The following is a 25,999-nucleotide window of genomic DNA, read 5'->3' as shown; positions in this document are numbered from 1 at the left end:
CCTCTTTTTGGATTCTGAAAAATCCTGACTCTCCCAATGAAAATGTTCCCTTAAGGTATGCAAAGTTTCTCCAAAAGAAAAATCCTCAGGAGGAGAAGCAGAAGGGATGGATTCTTCTGCATCAGAGTCCTCATAAGGGGGAATAGAAAATTCCTAATCAGAAGACGAATCAGAAGAAATGGAAATCTGATCTGAAGATTCATAATCAGTGCCTTGCCTAGGCCTCTTAGCAGGAGGGGGTTGGGAACCCCTGATTAAGGTAATTAAATCCTCAGCCATTTTGATCATTTGTTTTTTAGGCATAAGGGCCTGAACACGTGGCTCATGCGTCAGTTTTTTAGACATAGAAGTTGGTTTTGGCCTTGTTTTTGATGATAGCGTCTGTTTAATATACACATTTTTAGGCCTGAAAACACCCTCAGAAGCCGGTGCCTGCTCAGCGGCTCCAGACTCATCCAAGGGAGAGACATCCACGGGTTCAATACTTGAAGAATCTCGCGGCATACCGGACTCCGAATGGGTCTCAGTAGAGGCCTGCAAATCAAAAGTAGCGGGCATCAGGGGCTGCAAAAGCACCTCACCTCACTGAGTACCGGCGAACCGGTGATTGGCTTAGGAGAAGCTTTGTCGTCGGTTTTGAACCTCTACGGTCTGTCTCTGTCTTTTTCTTTGCGTTTTTTGTGAATTCCAGTAGTTGGATTGCTAACCGACGACATTTCAGGATAGTTAAATCTAGAGACAAAGTATTTAGAAGTAAAAATATACCGACGCTTATTAGTGTATTGGTTAAATTTAGCACAAAAATGACAGTAAGGCACGTTGTGGTCAGGGCCTAGGCAAGAAATACAGTACGAATGAAAATCCTTATGAGGTATTTGCTTCCCACAAGTAATACAATTATTAACTTTTACTGACATTGGTAAGGAGCAAGAAAAAGTTTCCAGAACGGGGTACTTAGCTTTAGTTTGAAGACTTTGGTTCTGAAACTCGAAAACGAAATTTTCAGGAATCGGCCGACCAGCACTTGTGAACTGCTTCTGCTTCGGGCACCGCGCGGCAAGAGAGACTGATTAAAATGGCATTGGCTGCCTTTTTTATACCCCTGACATCACAGAAGAGGAGACAGCAACCGACGCAGGACCCAATACTTTGTTATTCAGGCCGACTGAGGGCAACCTGCCAGCAGATTACCCAAATGTAATGACTGCAACAGTGAAACACGAAGAACATCTACTGTTTCTACTATGTTTGGTGATGCTTTACAATGGAATACAATTATGCTTTGTCTCTAATGTCGACTATGCATGCGAAGAGAATGTGACTTTCGGTGAAATGTTCTTAATTTGACAATTAAAAAAAAAAGAAAAATGCACCTGGATGATTTGATGTGGTGAAAATCTCACTGCACACAAATATTTTCTTGCATGAGACTGCTACTAGTTTACAAGTTTACTAGTAAGTAATTTAGCAAGTACAGACTACGCCTCCCCTTTAGACGGTGAGCCATTCACAAACTTCATTCAAACTTTTTTTCCAGTCCGTGCATCAACCATAATGCACAGTTAAACCATGGCTCTCATCATGACAGATCTGGGTTAAACATAACCTGGGGATAGAAATAATTATGGCACCAGTCTCAGCATGAAAGTAGTAAACCACAAGCTTAAGAGCAATGCTAAATAACTTCAACATCAATGGCTACTCATGGTAGGACGTCATACAGTACACAAAACAGCAGAGGTATAACATTTTTTCAGTTAATGGACTCTCATTTTATTCCAACTTCATAATTTTTACATTATTGAAATGATTTCTCATATTTGTCCAAACTCTTCATTTAATATTAGTTTATACATACAAAAATTAGAACAAATCAGTTTTGCAGAAAGATGGACATCGCTACTAGCAGGCAAGTTCTTTCTCCGTATTTAACAAGTTTGTAATCCATATAAACTTTTCATACCTGCTTCCTTTTGTGATTTTAATTTATAAATACATTTTGTTAAGTTCTATTCTGCACTGTTTTAGTCTATGTGTAAATTTTGTAAAACAACAAAAATTAAATTTTTTTTTCTCTTTACTATACAAATTCTTCAGTAATGCCTATGGAGACATGATTTATACTTGAAACTCTTGCCACATTCTATGTACTTAAAAGGATACCCTGAATTTCCACAAAAGCTTTTGGTTTCTAATACCATGATGGGAATAGGCCCCATTCCTAACTCACAGTACAATTAGAGTTCATGAAATTGGTATTGTTTCACTCTTTGATGTTAGCCAAGACTGCTCTTTTTAGCACCACAATGCATCTAGAATTCCCCCCTTCTGTAATTCATATGAGATTACATGTACTGGTAACATACTTAAGTACGATTGTAAATTATTTTTTTTATCAGTCCGGTTACTCCTACTACTATTAGAACTGACTGGTTATCTTTCTTCCACATTGTTCTCATTTCTGCTTGCAAATCCTGGAATTTTTTGGCCGTCTCTCTCCGTACACAAGGCACTATCGATAGGTAAAGCAGTTTCAGTGATTTTTTTTTTTTTGGACCATTATATCTGGTTTACTTACATTTATTTTCGCAGCTACTGGTATTGGGTGATCCCCATGTGATCCAGACTTCATCACTGTTAATAATACTTTGCTGTTCATGCTTCTAATGCTTCTCAGCTTCTACTGTATTGTAATGTTTGCAAAATCCCCAGTGCAATAGTCTTGCTACATCATTGAGCCTTTCAGTATACAGTTCCACAGCCATGAGTACCTGGCAATGACATGTGCAACTGTTTCCACTTGTTTTTTTCCACATGTTCGACATGCTTTGTGAATCAGTATGTACACTGCCCACTAGCTTGAATCTCTATTATTAGCTTTTCTTCTTTTGGCTTAAATTCACCTCTTCTCAACCATTTCTGTCATTTCTTGGTCAACATGTAGTTCTAAGAGTTTTCTTTACTTCTCATTGTAATTATGGGCTTTACATTTTTTTCTCAATTTTTCTTTATATTCTTTTTATTTTTGGCACTTTCAATTGTGGTTTGATTCTCATTCAATTTTGATTTGATTTCTATTCCCACTCGTCTCCAAAATGTTTCTGCTAAGGTAAGCAAAGATGTCACCTCAAACTTCTTCTCTTTATGCTTTAGAATCTAAGTTTGGATCTGATGAGGTCAGCAAATATATAAGTAGCTCCACAAGTGCAGACGTATAAATGTAGTCAATTTCAAGGTGGCCCATACTGTCTTCAAAGCAAAGAATATGCAATCTTGGTGTGCACTCGCTTTATATACCATTTGATACGCCTGAAGCATTCTTCTTGTTTTCTTGTCCAACTGATTCAATGTTGTTTGGGTCAATCAGTCATACCAAAGCTGTAAGTTAGAACAGAAGAGAAAGTAAACTGATTTGGACTTTACTCTTAGATATAAAGGTAACTTTCAGTATATTAGTTTTAGCCTTCTGCAGTATGCTTAACAAAGCTTTGTTCTAATTTGTTAATGTTTTATTTCTAACCCTTCATCTCCTTTATATCACATTCCTGTACCAGGCTGATACTTTCTTGGTGCTGCAGCTTTCCTTTCATAAATGGTGCTTTTGCACATTTACCAAAACAAATGTCATTTTTATGTCATCCTAGAAAGAGTTAACCATTTGCAATAGTACTGTCATATCATTATTATCTGATGAACTACACAGTTTTAAATCATCCACAAAATGTAGATGAGAGGTCTTTAAACATGGCTGGTTTCTGTAAATGAAGCTGTAACTATCCAGGGGAGCTAAGTCAAACATGATTTAGGGGTAAAACTGTATTTGCACAAAATGCATTTTTAAGATTTCTCCCACTTTTATGTATCCATACGTAACAAGAGAAGCTGTTCTGCCTGAAGCTTTTTCCACAGACAGCACACAAACGGCTTCTCATGGTTTAATTTCTCCGCGTCTTTCGGGTTTTTAATACCATGACAGAAATGGACAAATTCCTAAGTCAGTGTATGATTAAAGTTCATGAAATTACTATTGCTTCAGTCTTTGATGTTAGCCAGAAGTGCTCTTTTCCGCACCCTTAATGCCACCTGCATGAATCTTTTTATGGACTAACAGTCTGCAATATGATGTGAAGCTCTTTCCACAGTCAGTACATATGAAATATTTCACAGCTGGGGTAATTTCTCCACTGTGTACCCTTTCATGACTTTTTTCATGACTTTTTAATGCACACTTTGCCCTAAAGTTTTTGCCACACTCAGTACATTTAAAAGGCTTTACACCTCCATGAACCTTTCTATGTTGAAGAAGATATGACCTAAACAGGAAAGACTTCCCACAAATACTGCAGCTGTATGATGCTTTTCCAGTATGAATCTTGAGATGGTTTAATAAACTTTTCACTGCTACAAAACTTTTCCCACATATGTTACATGCAGCTGGCTTCTCACCTGAATGCCTCCGTTTATGATTTACAAATGTATCCCTGAATAAAAAACTCTTCCCACATTTAGTACATTTATAAGGTTTCTCTTTAACATGAATCCATTTATGCTTCTTCATTTCTCCTCTTGTTAAGAAACCTTTTTTACAAATAAAACATTTGTAAGGCTTACTGTTCATATGAATTCTGTAATGTATATCAAATTCTAATCTCCTTGTGAACCATTTTCCACATTCGAAGCATTGAAAAGGGCTGTCTCCTGTTTCTAATTTCTCCAAGTTTTCTTCAGTGTGCACCCTTGCATGTTTTAATAGAGAACTCTTCCTTTGAAAACTTTTGTTACATTCAGTACAGCTATATGATTCCTCCTCAAGATCAGTGTGTGTTAGCAGATGTTTGGTAAGACCTGATCTGTCTGGAAAACATTCGGCACAAACACGACATGCAAACATTTTCTGTGCTGAATTATCCACATTACTTGAGCTGAAGTTTGGCTTAGGCAGCAAATGCTTATTGAAAGAGAGGCTACCCAGTCGTGTGAACAATTTCTCATTGGGGGCTGATTTACACTGCAACTCTGTTGCTTGACAGCTCCCTGCTTTGTGAATTTGTCTGTGTTCTCTAAATTTATGTTTGATATAAGTAAACTGGTCAGGAAAACACTTCTCACATGTAGTACATTTAAAACTCATCTCTCCTGTGAGGCTCTCCTGGTGGGCAATAAGTTCCGATAGCTGATCCTTCATAAAATCTGCAAACCTGGGGACTAGAATTAGAAATAGACTATTAATGTTACTGTAGCATACCTTTAGTATCCAAAACCAAAATTGCTTTACTTACACAAGGAAAATACAGTTATGTTAGTATACTCACCATAAAAGGAGATGTTTGGAAACAGCATCGCTGCTGTATGAATTTATTATAACACTGGATAATGGCCAAATATACATGCCTGTCCCCTGGCCTGACAGTTTTCAGCAATTGCAATCTTCAGCCAGTGCATTAGAGGAGGCCCAAGTAAAAGGGAACAGACTGCATCCCTTACTCTGCTCATTTTTTGTACTCCAGAGCCAAACAGCGTACACCTATGAAGCTATATGAATCAAATTTATGGGTTATATTTCGGTTGCATATCTACGCTTTTAAGGGCCCTAGTGGTCATTAGCTATACACCTATAAACCTACAAACAGCAGCTAAAGCGGTCATTCTGTTTTTCAATGTTGCTGCTAGGGCTGTTTGGAGAGGTAGACAGTTGCAGAGATGGGCTGTATTGTTGTGGGGTTCAGGCCTGCTTACCCGTAAACCCACCCATACACCTGCATCTTTTTTTTTATTTTTTTAACATGAATTATAACTTAACACAGAGGCAAGCATACATTTATATAAAAGAAAACAAAAAAGAAGTTATGTACTCGCCATAAGGTTCCATCTGTGTTGTCCATTTTCATTCTTCCTCAACTCAGATGGTGGGTTCAGATCCAATCCCTTGGATACGACTTGGAGATTGCTTAAGCTCATGGCACCCAAAAACTCTCAAGCTTCTCCCCTTGCCCACAACGCACCAACCCCAATTATCTCAGATCTTGTTTGCTGACTTAGTAGAAATGAATATTCATATTCAAAGGTGAAGAAGGCTATATCTGCAGCTGAATATAAAAGACAGAAAAATCCTGTAACCACTCATTTTTCCAGAAGTTATCAAGGACAGGGGATGGTGGGAGGGGAGTTAAAGGAAGAATGAAAATGGACATTAATGGAATATTAAGGATAGTACATAACTTCTTTATCTGATGTTAATTTTCATTCTATCCTCAACTGATGGGACAGAGTCCCCAACGACCTAAAATCCAGGGTGGACTCAAAAAAGGGATATTCCTGAGCACAACTCAGCCAAATGATGCTCTACCTCTGAAGACCAGATCTAATTTACAATGAGCAACAAATGTATGGGGAGTAGCCCAAGTTGCTGCTGCACACACATTATCCCTGGACATTCTGGACTGAAACACTGAGGATGGATCTAGTGGAATGGGCTTGTAATGGTTTTGGTAATATCCAATTTATTATAAACAAATGAAATACAATCGGTTAACCACCTTGATAAAATGACTTTGGCAACTGGCTTTCCCAATTTTACTTTTGCAAATGAAACAAACAATTGATGTCTTTTGTTCTGTGTTAGGTAGAAACATAACTGTCTGTGGACATCCAATAAATGTAATACATACTCACCTTTGTTAGTAAATTTAGGAAAGAATACCGGCAAATCAATGGATTGACTGATATTAGATTCTGAAACCACCTTAGGAAGAAAGGCTGCATTAGTTCATAGCACAAATCTATCTCTGTAAAAAATGAAGTATGGTGGTTTAGAGGACAAGGCTTGAATCTCAGAAAGTCGTCTGGCAGAGCTAACAACTACCAGAAAGACTTTTTTCCAGGAAAGATATTTAAGGTCACATGTAGCTGCTGGTTCGAAGGGGGATTTTGTAACAGACTGCAGTACCAGATTCAGGTCCCATGGAGGAGTAGGATCTCTGAAAGGAGGTCTTAGAAGAAGAGTGCCTCTCAAGAAGGCTTTGCTTAACTTATGGGAGGCAACAGAGGAACCATCAAAACCAATGTGAAAATTCCATATGGCTGCAAAGTGAACTATAATGGTTGATGAACTAGCTCCTCCTTTATAAAGATGGGACAAAAATTCAAGAATGCTATGTATGGGGGGTGGGGTGGGGGGCTGAAAAATGTTCAGTATATTTACATGAGCCCAGTGAACAGACCTCTTCCATTTGCTGGAACAGAGCTTTCTGGTAGAAGATATATGGGAAGATAAAAGTTACAAACAAAAGTCTAAAAGGAATGGTCAAAAGTAATCCAAAAACTGGACTGCTGTAGAGTGTGTGTGTGTGTGTGTGTTTTCTTTTGAGCAAATGAATATTTTTGTGGAATATACGATTTTTATTTTATTTAATAAGGGAGTGGGTGCAGCTAGTCCAGAGTCTGCTTTCAGGGGATACTGATCAGAAGGCAGGGCCGCCTCACCGCACTTGACTCTACAATTGACATCTGGCTTGGCGTATGTTTTGTCTTAAGTGTTTAACCAGGGTGTCAGCTTCCTCTCCCATCCTGAAAGCCTGCTAAGTGAAATGAGGATCTTTAAATTACCTGCAAGGATGTGTGTGTGCGTGTGTGTGTGTGTGTGTGTGTGTGTGTGTGTGTGTGTGTGTGTGTGTGTGTAAAACATGCCCTGAAATGGATTGTTGTCCCATTGAGGACTGGTTTCTTTTTATGCCCTTTGCTAGCCAAGAGTGGCTCTGGCTTCGTCATAACACTGAATGGGGAATTGTAGAAATGTATAAAATGTGTGCAGATTTTATACTATAATTTATGTACACACATGTATGTATGAGCATGTGTGAGTGTGCGTGCAATATATATGTATGTATAAAATGGGTTCACTTTATAATCCTGAAATACAGAATTTCGAGATCATAAAGCCGAAACCTTACAATCCCGAAACCCCAGAAACACGAATTTTAAAACCGCGAACACTACTCACACCACACACACATACACAGATCTTACCCAAAACACAAACACTCAAACCTACACTACATACCCCCTGCACCCCCATGTGGGGGACTGCGCCCCACACACCCTCCTACTTAAATATACTAACTCTAAGGTCGCACTACACAGACAAATACACAAAACCACCACCATACAAGCTACATTCCCCTCGCACACACAGATCACAGTAACCAAACACACTGACACACACTAAAGCCCCTAACCAAAACCCTTAAACATAAATACTTACCTGATCTTCCAGCTATCCCTCCACACAGCACAACACCAGAAGCATTACTTCAAAATCTCCGTACTTCAGGATTTTGAAATTCGCACTTCTGGGGTTTCAAAGTTTTGAGCTTTCAGCTTTATAATCTCGGAATTCTGAAATTCGGTATTTCAGAATTTCGGGATTATAAAGTGTTCTCTTATAAAATATATTATATTAAATGTGTACATAGAAAAAAAATGATTTATTATTTATTTACTTGCAGTTTTTTTTTGCCAGGATAGTCCAATTGGGCCACAAGGAGCCCATTTTCAATGGAGTCCTGGGGAGAAAAGCTCCAGAAAAATACAAATACATAGTACACATTGCACATTTACATTACAGATTATCTCACAGGAATATAAAGTAAATATGATTAGAAAAGGTTAACAATGATAGAATACATCAGTACAGTTTGTAAAACAGCAATAAAAAAATTTTTTTTTTACACAAAAGTAGCAACATAGGGCAACTCTTAAGTAGTTGGTCAACTAGTTAAAATAGAGCTGTGGAATGATAGGAGGCAGTGATGGCGTATTTAGTTCTAGGAGAGTAGGAAGTGGTATTAGAAGGATTAGGTAAGGATGGGAACAGAAGCACTTCCATTGTGAAGTAATGTGCGAGTGCAACAAAGTTTTAAATGAGAAGAGACTGCTGGTGATGTGGATAGGAGATGGCAAAGTATTCCAGAGGCGTGCGAGAGACAAGGACATTAGGTGATTCCCAGCTGGACGTGTGGGTTTGTGCAATTTAATTAGTTTTTGGGAATTAGATCTTAGAAGTCATTCTGGTTAATACATTTTAAAAGTAGTGGCTAGGGAGGGACAAAGAGAGGGGTTGTAAATATGTGTGTATATCTTGGATGAGTTGGTTATAAGTGAAGAGGTTAGGTAGCTCAAGCCAATTTAGTTGGTGAGAAATGGCTCTGTGACCTGCCACAAATTTTGATATCTTGTTATAGCAAGATGAGAGCTTTGCTTTGAGGGAGGATTGCAGGTTGATGAGGATAGATGCACCATATAGGAGGAATGGGATGAGATAAGTATTGGCTAGTATGAACCTAGTGGAAGGAAATATGTAACGATTATGGTGGTATAGCATACCAAGTTTTTTGTGTTTTTTTTTTTTTTTATATTTGCTTGTAAATGTTTGCCGAATTTTAGTTGATCATCTATGAGTACTCCTAGTAGTTTAGTGTCGGAGACGGTCTCTAGGGAGTATTATTTTTGCTGGTGATTATGAATGAGTGTTTATCTAGGGAAGAGATTTTGGAGGTGGTGAATAACATAAGTTTAGTTTTGGTTGCATTAAGAGTCAAATGGTTGTCTAGCATCTAATGCTCACTAGAGGAGAAGGTGCTTTAGGTAAGCTTATTAAGAGTGGGGATAGAAATGGAGGAGCAGATAATGGCAGAATTGTCAGTATACTGGATTAGGCTGGAGTTTGGAATGGCTTGGTAGAAGTCGTTAATGAATATGTTGAATAGTAGGGGGCCTAAAATGGAACCTTGGGGGACACCTGTGTGAGTATTAAGAAAGGATGAAGTGGCTTTATTCCATTTGACTGTTTGTTGTCTGGTTGTGAGGTAGCTGGAGAACCACTTGGTACAGGAAGGGGATAAGTTTGGTTTGAAGAGTTTAAAAGGCAGGTTGTGGGAAACAGTGTCAAATGCCTTGGAGAGGTCGAGGAGAAGGGTGGACACGAAATGGCCGGAATCATGGGCTTTATTTGTTTCAAGGAAGGAGAGGAGGGCAGTGGAGGTGCTATGACCAGGTCTGAATCCATGTTGTGTGGGGGTAAGAAGCTGGTTGTTGATGAGATAGGATAAGAGTTGTTGGTGGATGCATTTTTCAGGAAGTTTAGAAAAGTACAGTTTTGTACCTACCATAAATGTAGATGTCCGATAGGTATGCATCTGCAGTCATAACATATGGGTTGTCCTGCCTCAGGCAGCCCTTCGGTCGGCCGGATTCCAAAGTCTGGGTCTGGCCTCGGCTGATGTCGCATTTTCCCCGACGTCAGAGCGTCTGGGGTATAAAAGCATCAGCCGACGCCATTTTCCTCAGTTTTTCTTGCCCCAGATGCCAGGTGCCCTCTAGGAAGGCTAAATTTGGATAAATTCTGAAAAGTTCCAAACATTTGCAAATTATATACATGTATAAACAAACAAATACACCATAATAGATTCCCCCAGCTAGCTGAAAGAGGGGTAAGTACCCTAGGAATACCACAGAGGGGAAGGAGGGTGGGTAATCCTGACTGCAGATGCATACCTATCGGACTTCTACATTTATGGTAGGTACAAAACTGTACTATGTCCTTCAAGGATGCATCTGCAGTCATAACATATGGATAGAATACCATAGCCAATCTGGGGGAGGAGGTACTAAGAGAAGGATGGTGTAGTTAGATCCCCTGCAGCACTGCAGTTGCAAACCCTGCTCGGCATCTGGAGTATAAAGGTAGATTGTAATGCTTGGCAAATGTATGCACGGAGCTCCAAGTAGCAGCTTCTAAAATGTCCTTGGTAGCCACCCCTCGTAGGAAAGCTGTAGTGGTGGCTGTGGCCCTTGTGGAGTGAGGCCTGATATTTTCAGGAACTGTCTTTCCATGAAAGGAGTAACAAAAGCGAATGCAATTTCCTATCCATTTTGAAATTGTCTGTTTGGAAATTGCTCTTCCTTGTACCCCAGTTGCATATGCTACAAAAAGTTGGTCAGTTTTTCTGCTAGTTTTCGTTCTGTCCAAGTAGTAGCGTAGTTGTCTGTGTATATCCAGGGTGTGCAAAAGTTTTTCCCCTTTGTTCTGTGGGTTAGGGAAGAACGTAGGCAAGTGAATAGTTTGGTTCAAGGATACCCTAGATACCACCTTTGGCATGAAAGTAGGATTGGTTCTTAGTGACACTCTATCCTGGTGAAAAATAAGAAAAGGCTGCACTGCCATTAATGCTTGTAACTCAGATACTCTTCTTGCTGAAGTGATTGCCAGAAGGAATGCAGTTTTCCAAGATACAAACTGTAGGTCTGTTGATGCTGCTGGTTCAAAAGGAGGTAGTGTCAGCTTTTCCAGCACAAAATTGAGATCCCATGCAGGTAGGGGGGGGTCTTCTTGGAGGTTTAACATTTTTGATCCCTCTTAAAAATTGCCTGAGAAGAGGGTGTGAGAAGATAGGTGGATCCATATTGTATTCTGCTGAAATTGCTGAAGCATGAATCTTAATAGAAGAATAAGACAGGCCATTGTGGAATAATTCTGCTAAGTATTCTAGGATGTGTGCTAGGTTTGCCACTGTGACATCTGTGCCCTTTGATGTGCTCCAAATGAGAAATCTCTTCCATTTAGCTGAGTATGTCTTCCTTGTGGAAGGTCTGCGAGCCTCCAGGATAATGTCCTTCACCCTCTGAGATAAAACAGTTTGGTTGGGATTTAAGGAATTTTCCAGGCAGTTAGCTGCAATGTTTTCAAGTTGGGATGCAGGGTCTTGAAATTGTTCTGCGTTAGAAGAAGAGGCCATAGGGGAAGAGGCCATGAATTTGTCTGAGACATGCTTCTCAATAGTGGGTACCAGTGTTGTCTTGGCCAGTCCGGAGCTATTAGTATCACTTTTGGCTGTTCCTCCCTGATCTTCAGTAGAACCTTGTACATCAATGGGAGTGGTGGAAAGGCATATACTGTTAGGGCATTCCAGCTGAAAGAGAGAGAGTCCACCCTCCATGCTTGTGGGTGGTATGTCCTTGAGCAGAATGTCTTCAGTTGGTGGTTGAGTGGGGAGGCGAACAGATCTATCTCCGGCATTCCCCATGTCTTTGTTATGAGTTTGAAGATGTCTGGATGCAGCATCCATTCGTGTGCATCCATGGTAGTTCTGCTTAAGCTGTCTGCTAGTGCATTTTCTTTTCCTGGTACGAATGTGGCCTGCAGCTGGATATTGAGATTCAGGCATAGATTCCACAGATTCATAGCCATCCGGCATAGAGGGTAGGAATGTGTGCCTCCCTGTTTGTTTATGTACCACATGACTGTGGTGTTGTCTGGACTTATTAGCAGATGTCCTTGTTGGAGGAAGGGTCTGAATGCCTCAATTGCATGCCTCACTGCCAGCATTTCCTTTTGGTTTATGTGCATGCTTAGCTGCCCTTGAGGCCATAGGCCTTGGATACATTTGTCCTCCATGTGTGCTCCCCATCCTCGGTCTGAGGCGTCCATGGTGATGGTCTGCCTTGCTTTTGGTTTGTTGAAAGGCAACCCTCTGTTGGACTGGCAGGCCTGAGCACACCACAGGAATTCCTTTTGAAGGCATGGAATGATTGGTATCATGGTTTCTAGACTGTGACTGTTTTGAGACCATACACTCCTTAGGTACCATTGTAATTTCCTCATATGCAGTCTGGCATGTGGGATTAAAATTATGCAGGATGCCATGTAACCCAGGGCCTGCAGGACTTTCCTTGCAGTAAGCTGAGTTTGTCTTGTCAGAATCATGAAGTAATCTGGAAGTTGTTTTTGTTTTTCTTCTGTGAGAAAAACCATCTGGGTGATTGTGTCCAGATCTGCACCCAAAAAGGTTATCCTTTGGGACGGTACTAGTCTTGACTTTTGGATGTTGACTGTGTATCCCAAGGTCTGTAACAGGTGTATGGCATAGGCCAAGTCCTTTAACAATTTTTTCTTGTTGTCCGCTTGTATTAGGCAGTCGTCCAGGTATGGATAAATTTGAATTCCCTGAAGTCTGCAATGTGCAATTACTGATGCCAGACATTTCGTGAATACTCTGGGCGCAGTAGATAAGCCAAAGGGCAATGCTGAGAATTGATAATGCTCTGATCCTGCAAGAAATCTGAGGTGTCTTCTGCAATCTGGTCAGATAGGGACGTGCAGGTATGCCTCCTTGAGATCTAGAGTCACCAGCCAAGACTCCTTGCCCAACATGGGAAGAAGTTGCTGTAGGGTCAGCATTTTGAATTTTGGCACAATGAGATAAGTGTTCAGTGCGGACAGGTCGAGAATAGGCCTCCATTGGTTTTCTTTTCTTGGTATAAGGAATAGTCCGGAGTAAAATCCTTGGCCTTGTTCTGTACATGGTACCCTTTCTATAGCTTTCATCTGAAGTAAATTGCTGATTTGTCTTAAAGCCTCTGCCTTCTGGTTTGTTGGAAGGTTTGGCATTCCGCTTCTTTTTGGCAAAGTGTGGAAGTGAAACCTGTATCCTTTGTCTATTATTTGCAATGTCCATGTATCCTTTGTAATGCAATGCCAGTTTTTTGAGAATAAAGCCAGCTTTCCGCCCAAGGGTGCTTCCAGTTGATCCCTGGTAGGCGGAATCAGAGTCAAGTCATTGGGTCTGTCCTGTAGTAGTGGTTGTAGTTGCAGCTGTTGCACTACTCCTCTGGTTGGCAGGCTGCCACTGATGGCCTCTGTAGGGGCCCTTCGATTGACCTCTGCCTCTAGGGCGCCTGTTCCTGCCTCTCTGTGCTCTGGACGAGTCTGGAAAGGACCAATTCTTTGTAGGCCAGTTTCTGCTGAACCTTGGTGGTTGAACTTGCAGGAAATCTTTAACTGTTTGCACAGATTTTGCTTTTTCTTCAACCTTTTTTAGAATCTCCTGTGCAAGGGAGCCAAATAAATTTTGTTTCTCCATTGGAGCATCAAGGAGTTTAGCTTTGACATGGTCTGGCAAAGATTGGTCCTTCAGCCAGGCATGCCTACGAATAACTGCCCCAGTCATAGCTGATCTAAATGAAGCCTCCAGTGCATCATAGCCACATTTTAAAAAATGATTATTAACCTGTTGTGAGTTGTGTACCAAATTCTGAAGGGATTTACGGTCTAAGGGTTCAGGAGAAGAAAGTTTCTTATTCAGTTGATCTAACAAAAATTCTTGGTACTGTATCATATGGAATTGACAGTTTAATGCCCTGGCAGAAAGAGTAGCAGATGTATAAACCTTTTTTCCCCATCTCTCTAAAGCTCTAGACTCTCTTTCAGAGGGTAGGGGATTTTTGGCAGTAGCGGCTGCAACCCCTTTAGGGCCCTGAGAAATAGTTTCTGGGTCTGCAGCATGGGCTTTATACAGATGGAAGTGAGAATCCGGGACCCTGTAATATCGGTCAGGTTTGGCAGGGGCCGGAGGAAGAGAATCAGGGGCTGTACTGACATCATTGTACACATCATCAATTACATTTAGAACAGGAGGTATAGCTATGGGCCTATCCTGAGGCAAATGCAAAAAGGTCCTTAATCTTTTTCTAGAATCAGAGAAATCCTGACCTTGCCATTGAAAGTGCTCTCTCATGGAGTGTAAAGTCTCCCCCAAAGGAAAATTCTTCAGGAGGGGAGGCCGAAGGGATAGATTCCTCTGCATCTGAATCCTCATAAGGCGAGCAAGCCCCTTCCTGGTGGTCTGACAAATCAGATGCATCCGTGGAGTAATCTGAGGAGTGAGGTTCAGAGGGGTCAGTCCTGGGCCTTTTGTCTGGAGGAGGTTGAGAGGCCCTGTCTGGGTGAGGTTGTGAACCCCTAATTAAGGAGATAAGGTCCTCAGCAAGGCTGAGGATCTGTGAACTAGAGGAAGGCCTCTGGGATGTAGATTTGGCAGGCAAAGCGTTTGAAAGTTTGGCAGCTTTAGCCCTGGAGAAGGCCTTAATAGACATAGAAGCTGGGGGCCTAGCTGCCCCACGTGCAGGGGTAGAAATGTCCAAAGGTATGGTGTCGGACAATTCCTGAACACTAGCTTCGGTAGGGAGTTCTGAAGCTGACTCAGCCGGGGGCCTCTCTGGCCTCGGTGGTCGGAAGTATGGTTTCGGAAGTAGGAATCGCCGTGGACTCGGTTTCGGCCGAAACCGAGACACTCGCGGTAGGCCTAGCCGTGGTTTCAGCCGAAACCACGGGCCGTGAGTGTCGGTCCTTTTCCTTGCGTTTTTGACCATATGTGAAGTCGGAGTCTCCGACGGCATTTTATAAGCAAAAGCGGCTCCAAAAAATTCCTCTGCAAACTCCGACCGACGTCTAAGAGTTCGTCGGTTGAAGGAGGCACAGGCTAAACAAGCTGATACGTCGTAGTCTGGGCCTAAGCAAGGAAGGCAGTAAGAATGGAAATCCTTATGAGGTATTTGTTTCCCACAAGTTAAACAATTATTTACTTTGTCTGACATCGGCTGAGGCAAGAAAGAGTCCCCAACGGGGTACTTAGCTTTTTTCCGAAGTCTTCGGTAGCTGAAATCTCTGGATCTGACCAACCGGCACTTGCGAACAGCTTCTGCTTCGGGCACCACGCGGCAAGAAAGACTGAGGAAAATGGCGTCGGCTGATGCTTTTATACCCCAGATGCTCTGACGTCGGGGAAAGTGCGACATCAGCCGAGGCCAGACCCAGACTTTGGAATCCGGCTGACCGAAGGGCTGCCTGAGGCAGGACAACCCATATGTTATGACTGCAGATGCATCGTTGAAGGACATCGCGATAAAATAGCAATAGGGTGGAAGTTTGGAATGTCATTATTATTACCTCCTTTATGTAGAGGAATAATAAAGGCTTTCTTCCAGAGCTGGAGGACCTGGCTTTCTTAGATAGACCAATTAATTAGTATGCTGATAGGGAGAGCAATGGCTTCTGCGGCTACTTTTAGGAAGTAGGAGGGAATTTCATCAGGGGCATTGGAACCAGGTTTTAATTTTAGCAGAAGTTTTTTATGGTGGATATAGAGATGGGACTGTTAAAGGTGGAGGTTGGGGGAAAGGGATGCTAGGGGAGGAAGGGATGGGTGCAAGCTGAGGAGGGATTGTAGAGGTGTTGGTGAAGGATGATGTTAGCTTGCTTATGGACTCTATGAAGAAAGAGTTAAACTGGGTGGCTAAGTCATAGGTTCATAGATTAGTACTAAGCTAACTGCCCTTGTGAGCCATTTTAAGCTTAGCCAATTATCCCTTGTGAGACACAAACCGTGCACCTTGTGTTTGTAAGGCAAAAACCTTAACCATTAGGTCCAAGTCAGAGGCATCTGAGTTGGGGCAAGGGTTTTCTTTTTTCCTAGGTTGAGGAGAAATGAGATTTCTTTCCAAAAGAGTTTGGGATTGGTGTTGTGGTTGGTTTGGAGAGTGGAGAATTAGGCTTTGCAGTCTGAGGTAATAAGTTTTTTGACTTTATTTCATAGTATTTTATATTCGTTTTGGGCGACAGTGGTTTAATTTTTATGGTAACGTGTCCAGGCTTTGTCATGGAGTCGCACAGTAGCCAAGTTGTTTTTGGTTAACCAGGGTACAGGGGTTACTTTTTATACATTTTGTTTTTAGAGGGGCAAAGGAGTTGAGCAGGTTTGTTAAAGTAGGAGACAGCATTATCTAGGGGAAGAGTCTTTAATGGGCTCCAGTTTGAGCTTTTTAGTGCATTTGAGAAGGTTTCAGAATTGAAGTTCTTTAGGCAGCGAGTGGAAATATAGGTGTGAGTTAGTTGTATGGAGGAGGGGGACAGTGGGCAAAAGTGGTGAAGTGGTCAGCTAGTGGGTCTGGGAGAATACCACTATCAGAGATATAGTGAGGATGGGATACTAGAATCCAGTCTATTGTACTTCCAGTAATGGAGTTCTTGGAAGGCCTGGTAGTGGAATTGATTAGTTGTATAAAGTTACATAAGTTAATATTGAGATTGGATTGTGGCCCAGTTTATGTTCACAGCCCCCATGTGAGAATATTTTCAAGGGATGAGACATTGTCTCCTGGGGGAATATAGAGGGAGAGAACCAATATGAGTTTGTTTGTTTAAGTGGAGTAGGGCTGGAATTATTTCTGCCTTGCCAAATTTGGGAAAGGGTTTGGTATAGGGGTGACTAAGAGGGATGCTGAGTAAAGGAGTGCTACACCCCCCCCCATTTGTGTTATGTTATTCCTTAACAGTAGTTAGGAGGAGTTATTTCAAAACCTTGTATGTGGGGGCTTAAGCCAGGTTACTGAGATGGAGAGAATATTGGGCTGGTTATGTATAAGCCAGGCATGAAGGTTTGGAATTTTGTTACATAGGCTCTGAGCATTTAGAGCTGAGAAGTGGACGGGGTTTGCCTGTTGCTTGGGGGGGTTGGGTGGCTGGATTCAGTGTGGTAGAGGGGCCTGGGTTTGGGTGGATATCCCTGGTGAGAAGAACAGAGATAAGATGATGGATGAGGTATTTGGTTTGTTTGGGATTTAGTATACAGGTAGAGAGTTTTGTGGACATTAGACTAGTGTAATTGGGAACAGTGTTTTTAGAGTTAGGTAAGAGTCTATAGGGGAACAGCAAGCTAGTGTTGAGGGGGTAGAGACTGGGAGATATAAGGGTAACAGTAAATGTGTACTTTGTAAAGGATGGGGCAGTGGTGTGAAATGGGGGAGTGGTTTGCATTAGTAGGTTGGGTGATATAGTTTAGGTAAGTTAAGGAAATTAAAAGTATTATATGAATAAGTAGCGACAGAGGCTTGAGGGTAATGGTGTTGGTTTTAGAATAGAAGTAAGGGGTGAGTTAAGTTGGGAAGTTAGTTTATTTGAGTAAGAGATTATGGTTTAGGTTAATTTGTAGTTTATCATGACAAGTCATATTTGGCAGTAAACTCTGAAGGGCAGGCTTACTTTAATGGGTGAACTGTGGGAGGGGAGTTTGGGGGTATGACGGGGAGTTTGAATTGGATGGTGGAAGTGGTGGGAGTGGCTAGCTAAGTATAAGTGTAGGGGTATTGGGGGTGGGTGGAATTTGGGGACAGGGCGGAGGAGCGGAGTGAGCCCACAGGGCGAATGGAGTGGGTAGAGCCAAGGGAAGGAAGAATCAAGGTAAAAAAAAAAAAAAAACAATCAGTGGAGTGGAAGGCAAGTTCAGAGGAAAGTATGCAAGGGGGGTAAGGGATGCTCTAGCTAGCAGTGTTGTAGAGAAAGGATGAGAGTGGTTCAGAGAGGTAAGGATGGTGCCACAGGAAGGAAGGCAAAGTTAGAATCTCGGGGAGGGGTTGGAAAGAAAAGAAAGTGAAAGAAATTGGGGGAGGGGTTGGAGAGAGAGTGGAGATGGATATCACAGTGGCCTAGCTGGTTGGAACCAGTACTGAGAGGGCCAGCTCAGCAGTGTGAAACAGCACTGAAAATAACAATCAGAAAGGAAGCAACTGTGAAAATCTGAGCTGAAGAGGTAAAAGGGAGCAAGCCAGAGATGGAAATTTTGCAGATATAAATTTAAAAACAGGAGATAAAGGGTACAAAAGACGTACTACAGGTTAAATATGCTAGAGCAGAGATTTTCAACCTTTTTCATCTAGTGCCACACAAACTAATTGCAAAAATCTTGCGGCACACCCAAAAATATATTTTTTTGCCCGACAAAAAAAAATAGGTATATTTTTGATTGATTTAGAAAATATTTTCCTCTTTTTTACTCGTATTTAATGTTTAATGAGATATCTGAGCTTGACATTGTTTTAGAATGTCTTTTGTGTGAGGCTGAATTTGGACAGACATACTCTTAAATATTCTTCCATGGTTTCTAGACGTGATCTATTTTTTGTTCCTAATATTATTCATTGCAGAAAAGCTTAATTTGCACAAATATGACACGGAGAAAGGATTAAGTGTTTCTATTGCTTTTTTGTAATATTGGGAAATTCACTTTTAAGAGATAACCAAAATGAAGTAGTATCTGTTGTTGAATGTTTAAGTTTTAATCCTCTGTCATTTCTTATCTCTGTCAACTTGTCCTCTTCTCTTATATTTAAATTTGCCAATTTGCACGCATTTAAGACAAATGGATCTCTTATCTAATCCAAGGATATGTCAACTGAGAAAAATATTTTACAGTATTTATACTAAGTAATCTTAAACTTTGTAAAATTAGATCTATAAGACTTCCATCCAGTTTTCACTTTTTCGTTAGCTCAAACATTTCTACTGCATTTCTCTTCTAATTCTTTCTTCCCAAAGCATTAGTTTTTCTTTGAAAGCATTAATTTTGTCGGTGGAAGTAAGAATATTTTCACAATCTCCTTGGATACTTTTATTAAGTTTGTTCAAAGATTGAAACAAATCAGAAAGAAATGTAACCTTATTGCATCAAAGCTCATCACTGAGAAAATCAGCCGAGATTGAGTTGTCAAAAAAGTTAGAAAGTACAGTTTTGTACATACCATAAATGTAGATGTTTGAGTGTCTTCACTGCTGCAGTCATTACACTTGGGTTATCCTGCCATCAGGCGGTCCCGCAGTCGGCCAGAGTTCCAAAGTCTTGGTCCGGCGTCAGTTGCTGTCGCTTCTTCCCTGACGTCAGTGCGCCAGGGGTATATAAGATGCAGCAGATGCCATTTTCTTCAGTTTTTCTTGCCCCAGATGTCAGGTGCCCCCAAATAGGTAGGCAATACATATTGCTAATAAAACATACATAAAAAGCAAAACCAAAATTTTCAGTTACCAGCAAATACACCACATAGGTAGTATAGGGTAGAAAAGTGTAGATAAGTCCCAGCTAAGAAAGAGGGGATGGAGGGAGGGTAACCTGGACTGCGGCAGTGAAGACACTCGAACATCTACATTTATGGTAGGTACAAAACTGCACTATGTTCGTGTTTCACTGCTGCAGTCATTACACTTGGGTTGAATCCCAAAGCTGAGGTAGGGTGGCTGGTTCTATAGAGGATTTGGGGTGGCTATAAGGCCCTGCAGCACTGCAGTGGCAAAGCCAGCTCTGGATCTAGAATAAAGAGGCAAGTGATAATGCTTGGTAAAGGTGTGCACTGAAGTCCAAGTTGCAGCTTCCAAGATGTCTTTGGTAGGTACTCCTCTAAGGTAGGCAGTTGAAGTGGCTGTTGCCCTTGTGGAATGGGGCCTAATGTTAATAGGTACAGGTTTCCCATGCTGTGTGTAGCAGAAATGGATACAGTGTCCTATCCACTTTGAAATGGTCTGCTTTGAAATAGCCTTTCCCTGTGATCCTGCAGCATATGCTACAAACAATTGCTCAGTTTTTCTGAAGCTTTTGTTTTGTCCAAGTAGAAACGTAACTGTCTGTGTATGTCCAATGAATGCAGAAGTCTCTCCCCTTTATTCTGGGGATTTGGATAAAAAGTTGGCAAGTGAATAGATTTGGTTAAGAGCCACACTGGATACTACCTTTGGCATAAATGAAGGGTTTGTTCTTAAAGAAACCCTGTCTTGGTGGAAAATGATGAAAGGCTCCACTGCCATTAGTGCCTGTAACTCTGAGACTCTTCGTGCTGAGGTTATTGCCAGAAGCAGAGCAGTTTTCCATAACACATATTTTAATTCTGCTGAACTGGCTGGCTCAAAAGGAGGTAAAGTTAGTTTTTCCAAGACAAAATTGAGGTCCCAAGTTGGTGTTGGTGCTCTCCGGGGCGGTCTTATGTTTTTAGCCCCTCTGAGGTACTGTTTTAGCAATGGATGAGAGAAAATAGGAGGATCTGTGTTGTAATGAGCCAAGATGGCAGAGGAGTGGATCTTAATGGATGAAAAAGATAGTCCTTGGTCCAGCATCTCAGTTAAGTATTGTAATATCTGAGGAATATTTGGGACAAGAGGGTCAAAGCTTTGAGCCTGGTTCCAGGCACAGAATCTCTTCCACTTTTCTGAATAAGATTTCCTGGTGCTAGGCATCCTGGCCTCCAAAATGACATCCATAACAGCTTTAGAGAGAAGTGTTGTCTGCTTGACTAAGGAATCTGCCATGCAGCCAGGTTTAAGGTTTTAAGCTGACTGTGCAGGATCTGATTGTTTTGTTGAGTCAGAAGGTGTGGAGTTTGAGGTAAAATCCATGGTGGGCCTTGAGCTAAGTTCTTTAAGATTGGGTACCAGTGCAGGCGTGGCCATTCTGGGGCAATCAGGATCATCTGTGTTTTTTCTTGCCTGGCTTTTAGGAGTACCTTTGAAAGGAGAGGCAGTGGTGGGAAGGCATAAACTTTTAGGCTTTTCCAACTGAACGAGAGAGCATCCACTTTCCATGCTTGTGTGTGATAAGTCCTTGCGGAGAATTTTTGTAGTTGGCAATTCATTGGGGAAGCAAAAGGATCCATGTCTGGGAACCCCATTTTTGCGTTATCATGCTGAATACTTGTGGATTTAATTTCCACTCGTGAGGATCCATGATGTTTCTGCTTAAGTCGTCTGCCAAAGTATTTTTCTTTCCTGGCAGGAATTGTGCTTGCAGATGAACTTGATAGGTTAGAGCTGTGTTCCACAAGGTCATGGCTTGTCTGCACAGGGGATAAGAATGAGTGCCCCCTTGCTTGTTTATGTACCACATAACTGTGGTGTTGTCTGTCTTTAACAATAGTTGTCCTTGATGCAGAAGGTCCTTGAAAACTGTTAGGGCATTTTGCACAGCTAACATCTCTTTTTGATTGATGTGAAGATGCATTTGCTCAGCGGCCCACTTGCCCTGAATGCATTTTCCTGCCATGTGTGCTCCCCAGGCGTAATCCGAAGCATCTGTTGTTAGTGTCTGCCTGGCTGTGGGTAGAATGAAAGGCTGTCCCTTGTTGAGGTGATATGCCTGTGCCCACCATCGAAACTCCTGTTGTAGGCAGGGAATTAGTAGTATTACTGCTTCCAAACTGTGACAGCATTGAGTCCAAACACTTTTTAGGTACCACTGTAATTTCCTCATATGCAGTCTGGCATATGGAATTAGTAGTATGCAGGATGTCATGAATCCCAAGGCCTGCAGAATTTTTTTTGCAGGGAGTTGGGTTTTTGTTGCCATCAATTTAAAGTACTGAGTCAGTTGTCCTTGCTTGTCTGGCGTGAGATAAGCCATCTGGGCCGTTGTATTTAAGCAGGCACCCAGGAATATTATCTCTTGTGAGGGCACTAGTTTTGACTTCTTATCGTTTACTGTGTACCCTAGGCAAATTAGCAACCTTTTTACAAACGCCAGATGCTTTAGAAGTATGTCCTTGCTCTCTGCTTGAATAAGGCAGTTGTCCAAGTATGGATATATTTGAATTCCTTTTTGTCTGCAAAATGCAATTACTGGTGCCAGGCACTTTGTGAAGACCCTGGGCGCAGTAGATAAGCCAAAGGGCAGTGCAGAGAATTGGTAATGCATTGAACCAGCTATGAATCTGAGGTATATTCTGCAATTTTGTCTGATAGGGACATGCAGGTATCCCTCTTAGAGGTCTAAAGTAAAGTACAGTTTTGTACCTACCATAAATGTAGATGTTCGAAGATCCACATTGCTGCAGTCATAACTTATGGGTAGTCCGCTGTCCTCGGTCGGCCCGAATACCAAAGTATTAGGCTGACGTCGGTCATGGGCGCTCAGATCTGACGTCAGAGCGTCAAGGTATTAAAGCGCATGACCGACGTCATTTCCTCAGTCTTTTCTTGCCCCAGATGTCAGAAGGCCCTAAAAATAAAGGCCACAGCCAAAAATAGAATAGCTCCCTAAAACCATGCACAAAAAACAGCTACAACCCAAATCATACCACCACTCCAAACTACAGAGGGGAAGGAGGGAGGGAAATTGACTGCAGCAATGTGGATCTTGAACTTCTACATTTATGGTAGGTACAAAACTGTACTATGTTCTTCATCTCACATTGCTGCAGTCATAACTTATGGGTAGAATCCCAAAGCAGAGGTAAAGGGAGGCTGGCAAAATCATAAAGCATTGGGGGCTGCCAAAATGCCCTGTAAGATTGCAGTGGCAAATCCAGCCCTAGATTTGGAATAAAGAGGAAGATGATAATGTTTAGAAAAAGTGTGCACTGAACTCCAAGTAGCTGCTTCCAAAATATCTTTAGTAGCTACCCCCCTTTAAAAAGCAGTAGAAGTGGCAGTAGCCCTAGTGGAGTGAGGCCTGATTCCAGCTGGAATCTCCTTACCATGATGAGAATAACAAAAGCAATACAAAAGCCAATCCACTTAGAAATAGTTTGTTTTGAAACAGGTTTCCCCTGAGAACCCAAAGCAAAACAAACAAACAACTGCTGAGACTGTCTGAACCCTTTAGTCTTGCTCAAATAATAACGCAACTGCCTGTGAATATCCAAAGTGTGCAAAATTTTCTCCCCTTTATTTTGGGGATCTGCATAAAAAGTAGGCAAATGAATAGATTGGTTCAAGGCCACATTTGAAACCACTTTAGGCATAAAAGTAGGGTTAGTACGCAGAGATACCCTGTCCTTATGAAAAATCAGGAAGGGTTCAACTGCCATTAGAGCCTGTAATTCAGAAACCCTTCTAGCAGACGTAATGGCCAACAAAAAAGCAGTCTTCCAAGACAAAAACTTTAGCTCAGCCGTAGCTGCAGGTTGTCCAGATATGTGTTGAGGACAGATAAATCCAAGATTGGCCTCCAAGTGTTTCCTTTCTTTGGTACAAGAAATAGGCGAGAGTAAAATCCGAGGCCCACTTCTGACAGAGGGCCTGCTGTATAGCCCCCATTTGAAGAAGTAAAGAAATCTGTTTGTGAGCTTCTACCCTTTGCTGAGGAGGAACGTCCGGCATGCCTTTGAAAGGAAGCAATGTGTGGAAATAAAACTTGTAGCCTCGGTCTATAATGTCCAACACCCATTTGTCCTGGGTGACTAGAAACCAATTTTGCTTGAAGAGTGCCAACTTTCCTCCCAAAGGAGCTGCCAGACAGGAAGGATCTGGCAGCTGGAGATGCAGGTCATTGGGCCTGTTTACGAAAGGACTGGCCCCTGCCCTCACCTGTAGATTGTGCTGGTGAATTCCACGGTCTGGGCCTGAAAGAACTCTGAGCTCTGCCCTTACCACGTCTAGATCTACCCCTAGACTGTGAATCAGAAGAAGGGTAAGTCCAACCCTTAGCAAGCCAGTTCCTGCTAAACTTAGGGGGCTGCACCTGCAAAAAATCTTTAACAGTCTGCATAGACTTAGCCTTGTCTTCCATTTTTTTCAAGACAGACTCCACAGGAGAACCAAACAAAACTTCAGACTGCAAAGGAGCATCCAAAATTCTAGCTTTAACATGCTCTGACAAATTCTGATCCTTAAGCCAGGCGTGCCTGCGAAGAACTGAACCAGTGGCAGCCACCCTGGAAGAAGCCTGCAAAGCATCAAAACCACACTGCAAAGCATGCTTACCCACCTGATCAGAGGCATGTACCAAATCCTGTAATTCCTTACACTCTATGCCCTCCGCCAAAGCATCCATTTTAGATTTTAACTGAGTAAGAAGAAAATTCTGGTACTTCAACATATGAAGCTGGCAATTCAAAGCCCTCATTGCTAAAGTGGAAGAGGTATATACTTTCTTACCCCACCTTTCCAAAGCTCTAGCATCCTTATCCAAAGGAACTGGATTCTTTACAACAGAAGCCCTGACACCCTTAGGTCCCTGGCTAATAGTTTCTGGGTCGGCCCTAGGGCTCTTATACAGATATTTATGAGCCTCAGGCACTCTGTAATACCTATCTGGCTTCACTGGCGCAGGAGGCAAAGAATCTGGATTAAGGGAAGCCTCAGAGAAAACGTCTTGAACAACATCCAAAACAGGAGGTATAGCCAAGGGCCTATGCTGTGGTAAAAACAAAAATTCCCTAAGCCTCTTCCTGGAATCTGAGAAATCCTGACCTTCCCATTTAAAATGTTCCCTCATGGAATGCAGGGTTTCTGAAAAAGAAAAATCCTCTGGAGGAGAAGCAGAAGGAGTGGAATCCTCTGCATCTTAATCAGAATAAGGAGGAAAATCCTGAATGTCCTCAGCCGAAGACTCTGAGTAATCTGAGGCCTGCTCCAAACTTTCTATTTCTGGCTCCACCCTAGGCCTCTTATCAGGAGGGGGCATAGAACCCCTGATTAAAGTAATTAAATCTTCTGCCATTTTAAGCATGTGTTTTTTAGGCACAGAACCTGCAGAACTAGGACTGACACCTGTGGAAGGCAAACCAGGCCTGCCTTTGGAAGGCACCTTAGAGACAGAAGGAGAAGGCCTAACCACCTTAGGCAAAGAAGGGAGAACAGTAACCTGAGAGGCCCCCTCAGCCTGACCTGACTCCTGAGAAACCACATCTTGCAAAACCAACGTCTCCCCCTGAGACTCAGTTGAAACTTCGGCCGGATCAACCAAATCCACTGTGGTGTCTAAAGAACCGGCGTCCGGAACGGACGAGTCATCCTGTTTGGGCTTTAAAGATTTATCTTTGCGCTTCTTCCCGGTAGCGGGCGTCGGAGGATCAGACGGCATATTGTAATTACACCGCTTACCAAAGACAAGCCTAGCACAGTCTAACCTACGTTTAATGGTGCGCTTATTAAATATAGCACAAAAGCGACACCCTACTACGTCGTGCTCAGGTCCCAAACAAGGAATACAAAGAGAGTGGTAATCCCTATGTGGTATCTGTTTCCCACAAGAAATACAATTATTCACATTTTCTGACATCCGGAAGTAACTGAGGCAAGAAAAAACAAAAATAATCCCCAACGGGGTACTTAGCCCAACTTGGTATCGGTCTGAAACTCAGAATACGAAAATTTCAGAATGCCGAACGGCACTTGCAAACTCTGCTTCTGCTTCGGACCATGCGGCAAAAAAGACTGAGGAAATGACGTCGGTCATGCGCTTTAATACCTTGACGCTCTGACGTCAGATCTGAGCGCCCATGACCGACGTCAGCCTAATACTTTGGTATTCGGGCCGACCGAGGACAGCGGACTACCCATAAGTTATGACTGCAGCAATGTGAGATGAAGAGCATCAAGCCATGCCTTCTTGCCCAGCATGGGTAGAAGCTG

At 42.1% G+C, this 25,999-nt stretch overlaps 1 protein-coding gene across 1 annotated transcript in view; it reads right to left on the bottom strand.

The window, feature by feature from the left end:
- Positions 1-1,748: 1,748 nt before the first annotated feature.
- Positions 1,749-25,999, bottom strand: part of LOC122809620 (gastrula zinc finger protein XlCGF26.1-like) — a 508,886-nt gene continuing 484,635 nt past the window's right edge. Inside the window, exon 8 of the mRNA XM_044081256.1 lies at positions 1,749-5,205. Coding sequence (XP_043937191.1) covers positions 4,046-5,205 — 1,160 coding nt within the window. The 3' untranslated portion in view covers positions 1,749-4,045. The remainder of the gene's footprint in view (positions 5,206-25,999) is intronic.

The sequence above is a fragment of the Protopterus annectens genome, chromosome 1.part1, assembly GCF_019279795.1.
Source record: "Protopterus annectens isolate FY-2018-M chromosome 1.part1, PAN1.0, whole genome shotgun sequence".
NCBI classification, from domain to species: Eukaryota; Metazoa; Chordata; order Ceratodontiformes; family Protopteridae; genus Protopterus; species Protopterus annectens.
This window is presented reverse-complemented; position numbering and strand designations above follow the sequence as displayed.